Source organism: Chanos chanos, chromosome 6 (assembly GCF_902362185.1).
Source record: "Chanos chanos chromosome 6, fChaCha1.1, whole genome shotgun sequence".
NCBI lineage: Eukaryota > Metazoa > Chordata > Actinopteri > Gonorynchiformes > Chanidae > Chanos > Chanos chanos.
This window is the reverse complement of record NC_044500.1, coordinates 17,339,885-17,350,830: the sequence shown is the minus strand read 5'-3', so window position 1 is coordinate 17,350,830 and position 10,946 is coordinate 17,339,885. Positions and strand designations below refer to the sequence as shown.

The 10,946-nt window shown below is 43.0% G+C and overlaps 1 protein-coding gene across 1 annotated transcript; it reads left to right on the top strand.

Moving 5' to 3' along the window:
* The first annotated feature begins 2,502 nt into the window (after positions 1-2,502).
* On the top strand, positions 2,503-9,902 carry trarg1a (trafficking regulator of GLUT4 (SLC2A4) 1a). The gene is made up of 3 exons (XM_030778122.1): positions 2,503-2,907; positions 9,483-9,609; positions 9,889-9,902. Exons 1-3 carry the CDS (start codon positions 2,503-2,505, stop codon positions 9,900-9,902), a joined length of 546 nt encoding a protein of 181 aa, XP_030633982.1.
* The last annotated feature ends 1,044 nt before the right edge of the window (positions 9,903-10,946 follow it).

The window sequence follows — 10,946 nt, the reverse complement described above, 5'->3', positions numbered from 1 at the left end:
AGCAGCTTCCTGTTTGACGTGCAGTCAATGACGGTGCTCTTTCAGCCATTAAAATGTGGTGTGGTGGTGTCTGAGGACTGAGAAATGATCGTCATGCTGCGGTTTAAACTTCACAGTATAGCTGGAGCATGCACAGAATCCAACTTTGCATTTCATGAACCGTCTCAGTAGACATTTAGCATCAAGTTAAAGACCCTAAGCCCTTTCTAATGAACTATTAAGGGTTGATGGTGGCCCAAGATTTGTTTTTATGTGACTGTAAGTGTTGTGAATACAGAGTAAACATTATTGTTTATTGCTTTATAGTTGAACAGTGTAAATAAGTCTGTACTAGCACCTGATTTTCTTTAACAGTGGTGTGTATTTATTTTCTTTTTTTTTTGTATGTCTTTCAAGTGGCATGTTTCATAGATTAAATGGCTATTGAAAATGGAGAGTATTTTGTCTTGCTGAGATGTTTAACTCCACTAGATGGGGCTCTTACATTATTCTGTTGTTTTCTTATCAGCAGTGCATGAGCTGATTGGTCCTTTAGGGCGTGTTTTCCAAAGTGGGTGATCCATTTCAATTGTCATCCAATAAACAATAATTAGAAATGTGTTTATAATTCACGAAACCTAGGGAAAAATGTAAATTTCAAATCTCTCCAAATCTCACCATTTAAATGGAAGTACCACAGTAGCAGTTCAGGTTGCAGTCAAGAAAACCTCTTCAAACCCTGTACCCAGGGAAAAGGAAAGGTGGTATTTTTTTTTTTTTTTGGTAATTCTGTTTCACCCCCACCCCCTTTTCTCTCTTTCTTGCCCTGTCTGAGAACAAATAACTGCTTACACTTAACTACCTCAAAGTAACTGGAAAAACAAATGAGTCATCATTTGATCAAAGGACAGTGACACTGAAGGGTTTCTGGAGTTTACCTTGCTCTGTGTTTATGTTTGTGTGTGTGTGTGTGTGTGTGTGTGTGTGAGAGAGAGAGAGAGAGAGAGAGAGACAGAGAGAATGAGATGAATAATGTCCTGAGAAAGCTGACAGTGGGTTGTGAGCAGTGCTGACGGACATGGGAGGGCCACAGACCGGGTCGATGGCATTACATCACATGGACCTAGCTCTCAGGCAGGGGATTCCCCCCTGAACTGAGTGAGTCATTCTTATAATATTAGTGTACTCATGTTCATATTCCTGTAGAACAGTGCTAAGGTGCCTTCTGGATAGAGGATGGGTTTCATTAAATCAGTGAAATGAAGTAATCATCTAAACAAGAACAGTGTACAATGTTCATGTAGAACACTGAGAAATAGATAAATACAAACAAACAAACAAACAAAAAACACCCCAGCAGTGTCATTAGTAACAGATTTTTTTTACAGAAATTATTTTTTATTTTACGAAAAAGAAAATCTCTACAAAAGTTGCAACAGCAGAGACATCACTAGTCTAGGATGGTTTGGTGTGAAGTTTTTGAAGTCAGTTCAGTATATTTGTGTTCTAAAAATATTTTTGTAAAATCCATTATATCTTACTCTGTTCAGTCTTGACGACATAAACTTTAAGTAGCCCTGCAAGTACAACGTTTCAGTCATTTATTTATGAATTCTGATGCCAGTAATTGTTTCACAACTAAGTCTGATTCGAGCTCATGAACTGTGTGAGCAAGAAAAGGCAGTGTTGCAGCATCCCATGGGAAAGCGGGAGCGAAGATATTGCAGCACAGAGTGTCCGAACTAAGCAGTGCACTTCAGGCGCCTCACCACAGTGGTGCTGATGCTGGCGGGGGAACGCGGTACTGTACAGTGCGCCGCTCTGCTACAAGTTCAGCCCAGTCGCTCAGTTGCGGTAGCGTAAAAAAAAACAAAAAACCAAAGCCCTAAGAAAACGGCACGGCTCGCTGCGGAACGGGAAATTCTTGTTTTCGTCTAATTCAAACGATAAAGAAAAAAGAGACTTTTGCCCTTCCGTGAACCGAGTTCTGAAGCGGCCCTTTTAATTTGAGAGATTTACGTAATGGTTCGCGTAGAAGGAAAGCGTGTAGCGCGACGGCTCACTGAGTGATTTGTTCCTGTGTGGTTTTGTCGCTATAGATGGGGAGAGCGCGTGCACGTTCAAAAGGAGATCATTTTCTGATCGCGGTGGTGGATTGAATGGAACTGCGGAACTGAAGCAAAACTCATTAAGCCTGATCAAGGAGGGAGGATGTCCGTATCCGATTTGGAGCCTACGACTATTGTTTTTTTTCTTTCTTACTGAAAAGGTCTTTCGCAGAGGTTGTGATATAGAGACAATTTTAAGAATAGGTTCGTTCAGCAAGTTTGAAGCTACAACTTAATTATTTAACATTTCAATAGCACATTAACGAAGTAGCCTCTCAGAGGGTCAGTGGACAAATTCAACAATACTGATCGGCACATGATGGGAATTTAGCAAATTTCAGGTCATTCCAAATCTCCAGTATCTCACACAAACGCGGGAGTTTTCAATTTGTTTTCTCATTTTTGGACAAGAACAATGGCAATAAACACAGATAGAGAGTTTGAAAAATCCGCCCTGGGAGAGAGCGGTGTCGTGCAACCCACTGAGTCCCAGGAGACTGAGAAACTTCTCAGTGTAACGACCACCGAGCCAACTGGCGGAAATGGGATCAAGATGTCCAGCTCTTTCACCGTTAATGTAGAGGGTGATAAAGCCCTGGATGCGGACCAAAACGGTCACAGTGTGCCTCTTAGGTCAGGGTCGGCGGGGCACCTCGGAAGCGCCCCGCTCTCACCGTCCCGCGTCAGTTTAAGTCGTTCATCCACTGGGAATACTGTCCAAGAGCAGGAAAAACCAAAAGACTACCTCTTATTGGTCATTTTCTCGTGCTTTTGCCCCGTCTGGCCACTCAGCATCATTGCGCTGGTTTATTCTGTCATGGTAAGTAAACGTTGAGCAGAGTTACAGTTGGTGCACTTAATCACTTCTCAGACTCCCTTTGAATGGAAGATGATTCCGAATGTCTTTAAAAGAGTAATCTGCAATTACTTAAAGATTTTGTTGTGCGGTTTAAAGCGTAAACATATGGAAAACTACTTCTCGCTTTGTGCCTATTCTCCTTTATGTAAATAATCCGTGCACATATGCAAAAATACCCGTCATGAATCACAGAACCGCATTCCACCGACAGGCTCACAGCTCGAGTAAAACAATGATTTACAGCTCTGCATCTCCCAGTAGAATATAGACCTACCGCACACGCACTGGAATTCATTCAGTGAAAAGCGCTGCAGGCGACCCACGCGACACATTGTTCAGAACACCACTAGAGATGCTCTTAACTTAAACATACAGACCTATGACCACTAATCTGATTTTGTGAATTGTGCTGGGACATGTATTATAGACTTCGGGCCCAAAAGCAAGTTTTTGTGCAAACCACGTCATTTTTGCATGCGAAAAGAAAATAGCAAACGAAGAATATTGCAGACTTGTTTTCAAATCCAGAATTACACCGCCGGTCACTGAAATGAGTGGTTACCGAACCTGTGGTTATCGAACCTGTGTGATTTGTCCGCATTTAATTTAACGCATTTATTTAAATAGATTAAAACACGTAAAGTACATATACAGCATAATTGCACCAGGCATACAAATGCGTTCGGTTATATCCACGGGGGAACTGTTAATGATTCACATATGGTTACAGGAGTAGATTTATCGACTTGCATGAGGCTGATAGAAAAAAAATAAGATGAATACTAAAATTTGTATCACTATAAATATATTCTTATCAGATCTCACAAAAGCACACGTGAGTTCACAATATTTCAGTATTTATACGATATGTTCTTTAGTTGACTATATATATGTACAGACACACACTCACACACACACATATATATATATTTATTTATTTTTTCCCATTACCATTCAGTATGGCATGTCAGTAAATTGTGAGCGCGTACAACGCTTCTGTTCGATGGAGCAGTTGGGGTGTTTTTATGCAGGGCGTGGCTCCGTCCCATATCTCGATTGGTTTGCATGCTGACATTGGAGAGGTTGCTTCCACTTGTCCCATCTGAGATGAGGGGATATGAGATTACGCTAATGCGATGACTATCTGAAACCGTTTTTCCTTGGTGTAGTAATTTAGTGCGCTTTTTTTGCTAGAAGACAACCACAGAGAGAGGGAGAGAGAGAGAGCGTAGCGCACTAGTTTATTTTGCTGAGACAGGTGTAATCTGTCAAAGCCCGAGACATAAACTCAACATCAGTTTTGCACATATGCAAAAGATTGTCGGTCCCGTGGTCTCCCTGCGAGAGATGGGGGAGATGTACCTTTTCTTTTCGATAAGAAATTATAAGAAGTTTAAGTGTTGTATACATATAAGGTATATGTAAGTGTCTACGTGCACGTGAGATGCGTTAAAACATCGGACATTTGGACCCAACCTTGTGTCACAAAGCCAGGGCTACTCTCAAACTGATGTTGCTTTGTCTTTATCATTTGCACACTAACTGTAATTATACAGTGATTAAAGTGATCTGTATGTAGAATGATCTCATCAGACACACACATTGCTTGCTCTTTTGATATACATATTTGATATTCATGAGTTGTGCAAATATTTACCGCTATGATTTAACTTCAGCCCCTGTTATCTAAGTATGACCATTAATTATTTTCTATAGAAGAGATGTGTTGACATGTGACTTCATACAAAAGATAGGTTGTATTTTTTTTGTGTGGAAATGCTGTTTCAGCATTTCTTTTGGTTCTACTGTGAACTCAGCTCCTCCTAGTAAAACCAGAAACCATTTTCAATTTCACTGACAGAAAATTAATATTCAGGTCGTAAATAGTGCAGACGTCTAGGAAAATCCATGCTTGGTGCTTTCAAGTGAATGACCTGCTCTAACAGTGCAGAGGTACATCCCACACGTTTGATTCATGGTTTTGATTCCAGTCTCTGCCACCCTCACCAACCATTGCTGTTTTTCTTCAAGGGGGTGGGTTAGTAAGTGTTAGTAAGTGTCTCTCTCACCCTCTTGTTCAGCTGTGGTTGAACAGTTACCTGCCCATGTAACACTCTCCTCCAAACATTACATATAACTCACTATCTATCTAAGCCGCGTATCCTAATTAGGGTCACGGAGGGTGCTGGAGCACACCCCAGCATTCACTGGGTGAAACTCCATGCAGAAAGGACCCTGGCCACCCAGCCATTCACTGCGCCACCATGTGCCCCCACCACGTAACTCATAATGTTACATTACTGTCATGTGTGGCAGATGAGATGTGTGCTAGTCTCAATCACTACCAACTGTATGAGTTAGAGACTTGAGATTGAGGATAATTGTGTGTTTTATTTTAGGAGTAAAGGTTGGCGACTGATCCACTGGGCCATGATGTTGGCTAAACTCTGCCAGCTTTTTTCAATAATCAAAACATTGCATGCAAACATGCCAACAAAGGATCAGGCATACAGACACACCGGAGGTTTCCACAGTCATGCAAATCACCTGTGGTTGATCCAGTCCCTGCTTAGTGCACCGCAAAAGTCAAAAATACAGAAAACGTTGCCCCGTGTCCGAGGACAAAACGTTCTGTTTTGGCTCCGAAAACATAATGAAAGAGAATGCATTCCCTACAATTCCTCAAGAAAAACTCTTATAGTCAAACCTGGTGCTGCTGTCAGCGACAGGAGGGAGCTTTACTGACTCCTCTGTAAGGATCCCTCACCTCCTCTATAACATCATCGCTCTCCACTTCACTTGATTCTCTCAAAGCCGAATGAGGAGAGCAGAGGAGGTGTATATAACTCAGTAAGGGAGAGGAGAAGTTCATTTAATCTGCAGAGAGAAAATTGCTCCTGTTAGCCGGACATCATGGTGATAAACAGCCTTGTTTGGCATAAGAGGAGGAAAAGGAGGAGAAGGTATGCAAGAGACATCTGTGTTCCCCCTTATCTGAGAGAAGCCAGCGGGCAATATTTAACCAACTACACAAAACCCAAGTGTAGAAGGTATGTACACTGTGGGACTCCAAGATCTGAAACACAGCAGGTGTAGATAACAGATGAGGGAGAGAGAGACGCGATTGTATGCCGAGGCTCCCAGATGCAGAAGGGAGTCAATTACTGGGAGTGGGAAGGTGGAGTAATAGGTTTTTATTGCGCAGAGTGGGCTCTCTGGGTAATGGCACAGCCAAAGCTGCCTGGCCGTTACTGCCCGCTCGGCAGATTCAAGTGTGAATTATGGGTGTCGGAGAAGCGGCAGGGCGGTTGGATTTGTGTTCACGAATTGCTTTGTGTTTTCAGCGTTCCTCTGGGACATGGGATTTTTTTTTCTCTTTTTTTCCAGTTAAGTCTTTCTCTTCAAATGCAACGTTTTCCCAGTCTGCTCTCTTGTTGATGTTCTGCGGTAAGGGAGCCCGTGAAAGTGGTTATGTCAAAAACAGCTCATTGCATCCATGCCTCCATCAATGAACCTCCATGTTTTCCGACCATGTGCTTTGCTTCTCACACTGGAGAGTCAAACATGGTTAAACATAAGGGGAAGGATCCGTCTGGTCATGTTCCATTCTGGATCTGCTTGAGCACTGATAACCATGGCTTTACTTGTAGCATAGAAGCTGAACGAAGCGGATAAGACACCCAGGAGATGTATTTGGCTTGTGCGTGTGTGTGTGTGAGTGTGTTTCTTGTTTCCTGTGCTCTCTCTCTCTCTTTCCTCTCTCTCTTCCTCCAGTGCTTTCCCTGCATGCTGGCTGGGCCGGTCCCTCCATTATTAATGGCTTTAGCCTGGGAGCTAGCACTTAGAGCTCTCACGGTCTCCCTTGGCAGCAGTGGGAGGTACTGAGGTGGAGCTTTGTGGAGGTGGAAGTCAGAGGACTTGGGTGAGGAAAGGGGGTGGGGGGCTGAGGTGTATGTAGTTGGAGCTGTCAGAAGACACGCGCAAACGCTCGAATGTCAGAGTGGCGGAAAATTTGAAAAATCTGCGAGGAAAATTACGACCACCTCAACCTCGCCGGACCAATCGATAGGTCTATTTCTCGTGCTTCAATAACCCCTCGCCCAACCCCACCCACACACACACACACACACACACACACACATTCCCCTTTCCCCCTCCCCCCACTCCACAGGGAAGGCTGCACACAAGCCATTACATTCCACCCGTGCTCTCCGGATGACAATAAGGCAACGAACCATACCCAGCTTCAGGACTGTAGTAGTTTTTGAATGAAGATTGCTATAGAACTTTAATCCTCTTTATCTTCATTTGTGGATTATCACCATATATCTAATCGTGAGTTGGTAAAAACAGGCAAGGGAAGAACGAGGGCCAGGTGAGGAGGCTGGAGAAAGACTAGAGCATTTTACTATGCACCGTTTTTAAACGGCTCCCATTGATTGAAAATGCTGACGTGGTTTTTCTCTGGGATTGGACTGAAGGATCAATATGGCTTTGCTGCTCTAGCCACACATTATGTCTCTGCTAAGATGTGAGGGCCAGCCTGCGGTATTCAAACTGAGGCTAGGGAGGGCAGCCAAGACAGTGGGAGACTGACAAAGCAGTGGCATGTGGCAACTGGATGCCCCTCAAACCCGAGTTTGGCATGTTCTAATCCAAATCTGACGCCAAGCCTAAAAATGAGGAGAGCCAGAGGATTTGGCTGGTGGTTGGCACTGAGGCACTGAACCGAGTGGCCTGGGTGTCAGTGCAGTCATTCACTATAGTGGCTCTGCTCCTGCCAGCATGGAAATAAACTGGAGACAGAGCTGTCCAGAGAGAGAGAGAGAGAAAAGGAGAGAGAGAGAGAGAGCAGAAGAGGGAGTGAGTGGGGTGAGATGGTGTGTGTGTGTGTGTTTTGGGGGGGGGTCCTGCAAGCTCATCACTCCCTCCAACAGCGGCAGTAAACTGTAACCTTATCCCCTATTGTATTCCCCTCTGCCCTGAGCAAATCCATCTGTGATACTGAGAACACACATGGAGTAAGGAGGAACACAAGAGATATATACACACCAACACAAAGGAACGACTCTGTTATATAACAGGCATTGCTGCTTTGATGGATTTTCTGTTTGGATGTCGTGAATAAACCAAACAACCTTTTTAAAAGCAGAACTTATTGCATCTAGACATGTCCATTGTCTGTTGTTCTTGTCTATTGTACCTGAGAATTGTGTTATTATAAGGAAAAATTCCAATTAGAAAGAACTGTGGTTGTTCTATAGTCCTCTTGATGGTAAGGTCTCCGGTCAGTCACTGTGAATGATGGCAATCATTGTCAAGGAAAAAAGTAAGGAAAAAAACCCTCTTTGGTAAGTTAGTAAATATGCAGGTGCTTTGAGGAAAATTTTCTCAGGGGTTTCAAAAATAGATTTCTATGTTAAATATAACACATTTAACATTTATAACACAGACACACCTATGTACGTGCACACACACAAACACAATGTTCAATATATATACTATATCCTATTCAGCACAAAACTTATATATTTTTAGTCAACTGACTTTGCTTGTCCATATCAGTCATTATTACATGGGAGATTGTCTTTCATATCAGATATACAATCCTGGACTGAAGATAAAGCTCACATTAATAAATCAGGGAACGGACCTATGAAAATTTCCAAGTAGGAACAGAATCACGCTAAACCTGTTAACCCTTCCAATACTTTGGACAATTGTCTCCCCATTTGCGGTCCATGATTACTCCCTCTGTTGACAACATATTTCAATAACCAGTGGTGATCTCAGCCATATTCCTGAACATGTTAAATGCTTTAATAATGTGACTGGGCATGAGAGGAACATAGCACTGTGGCTTTGCCACTGCGTGTGTGTGTGTGCGTGTGTGTGTGTGTGTCACAGACTCTTTCCTGTAAGATCTGTTGCTTGCTATTGATTTCTTTAATGCAGTCTGCTGGAGGGGCTCTCCCTTGGGTACAGTGAAGGCCTAATGGGAAGCCCTGGAATAGGGCCCTTGGTAACAGCAGTACACCGCCATCAACCACACCCATTCTGTTTCCTAATTACTAAACCAAAAAAAACATACAGTGACCTCTGACACCCGGGCCAAATCAGCCATGTTCAGGGCTCTAGTCCTTACCACTGACATGACCCCCAGGGTTTGACCGTCGCATACTCCGGTGGCCAGGTTTGGGTCCAGTTTTTTTTTGTTGGATCTCTTTAATGAACTAAATAATGAATGGAATTGATTGGTTTAAGAGTTGTTTCATGACGTTTTCAAAGCTCTCATTAAGAGCTGTTTGCATTACACCCACATACAACAGTGCCTGCTTCTCTCTTTGTCTCTGTCTCTCTCTGTTCAGTGGACATGCTGTGTGCACGTAAAAAGCAAACCTTTGTTGACTAATGTAATGCCAGCTCATGCATATTTGAGGAGGAAGCACTTTGTGAGTTTTGGGGTTTTTCATTGTGGTTTTCACGTACTGTTCTTCACTTTGTCTCTCTCTCTCTCTCTCTCTCTCTCTCTCCAGTCCAGAAACAGTCTACAGCAGGGCGACGTTGATGGGGCCAGGCGCCTGGGACGACTGGCCCGTCTCCTCAGCATTGTCTCCGTCGTTCTGGGTCTGCTAATGATCATTGTCTATGCAGTGGTGACAGGTACAGCTCCTCCCTCCATACACAACAATATCCATGCATGCACTTGCACACATGCACACACACACACAGAACAGAATTAAAAAAAATTGAATTATTCAGCCAATCAGAAGACTTGTATTGATTCTACGAAATCTCTGAGTAACACACAAATGGGTTGAAGAATGCAGCAAGCTGGAGGTGTTCAATGATTGGTGGTCTTTTCACTGAAAGCAGCTTCATTCAGCAGCTTTAGTGTCAAGAGGCTCTAACCCTGTCCTGTCTGTCTCTTTTCTCCTGCAGCAATGGGAAACTGAACCAGAACCAAACACCACTGAAGAGAAGTGTTTATCTACAGCAAAAAAATTTAAATGACCTGTGCAAGATGTAATTAGATAAACACCTCCCTCTTAGAAAACAAAATCACAAGACAGAAAAAAAACCATCAAAAAAGCGGAGTGTGTAACAAATAAAATACATTTCAAGAGAAAGAAATGCATGCATTAGATTAACATTTGCTTGAGGAAAAAAACATTAAAAAAACACTCTAATACATAGAAAAATGAGGGAAAATGATTTGGATTTTGTATAAAGGATACGGATTCATTCGATGATGATGCGGAGAATGAAGCCAAAATCCTTTGGAGAGTCTGAGGACACGGTCAGCAAAACCCAAAGAGGTTGGACTATGATCAGCAGTCTGCATCATAATCTTATATTTAATACTCTTGATTGACGTCTTGCATTCAAAAACCATATACAAATGCACAGATAAATTTGCATTTTAACTACTGATTAACTTTTCTATAAAGATTTGTATGTAGAGAGCAGTTAAGGCCACAGAATTGAATGGGGGTGGGGGTGCAGGGCTGGGGGGGTGGTTTCAGATCGATGAACAAGTCGCCTCGTGGCCTCATTAAGAGTTTGTCTTTGGGATTTTGGAAAACGTGAACAAGAACTGGGCGGAGTTTTTATGTTTGGGCGTTTATTTTGTAGTTTTCGATGAAAACAATAAAGAAAACACTACCTGCATGCTTCCTCCTCCCTCATCTGTACATAGCCATTCTTTTTTGTTCGTGTCATTTTCCCCGTCAGCGATACGGTTAATTTTTCTCTTTCCCTGATCGCTAGAGTGAGTCGTTAGGAGCACGACTAGCGGAACGTACAGACCGCGTTGTCGGCGCTAGCCTTGCCGTGCTGTATTTATTATAAAAAACTCACCTAGAGTTCTCCACTTAACCCCCCACCAATATACCCTTCCCTGGCTTGCTGTGGGAGGGGCCTGAGTGTAATGATGCGCATGCTGAACCCTCCCCCTTCTCCCCACCCACCGTGAATCCCACTGCTGGAGCATGGACAGA

What these genes read in the sequence shown, in the direction of transcription:
- trarg1a (XM_030778122.1), top strand. Translation starts at nt 2,503, where the DNA reads ATGGCAATAAACACAGATAGAGAGTTTGAAAAATCCGCCCTGGGAGAG. An exon ending in CGCTGGTTTATTCTGTCATG is followed by an intron (nt 2,908 to 9,482) that starts GTAAGTAAACGT and finishes CTCTCTCTCCAG; the next exon opens with TCCAGAAACAGTCTACAGCA.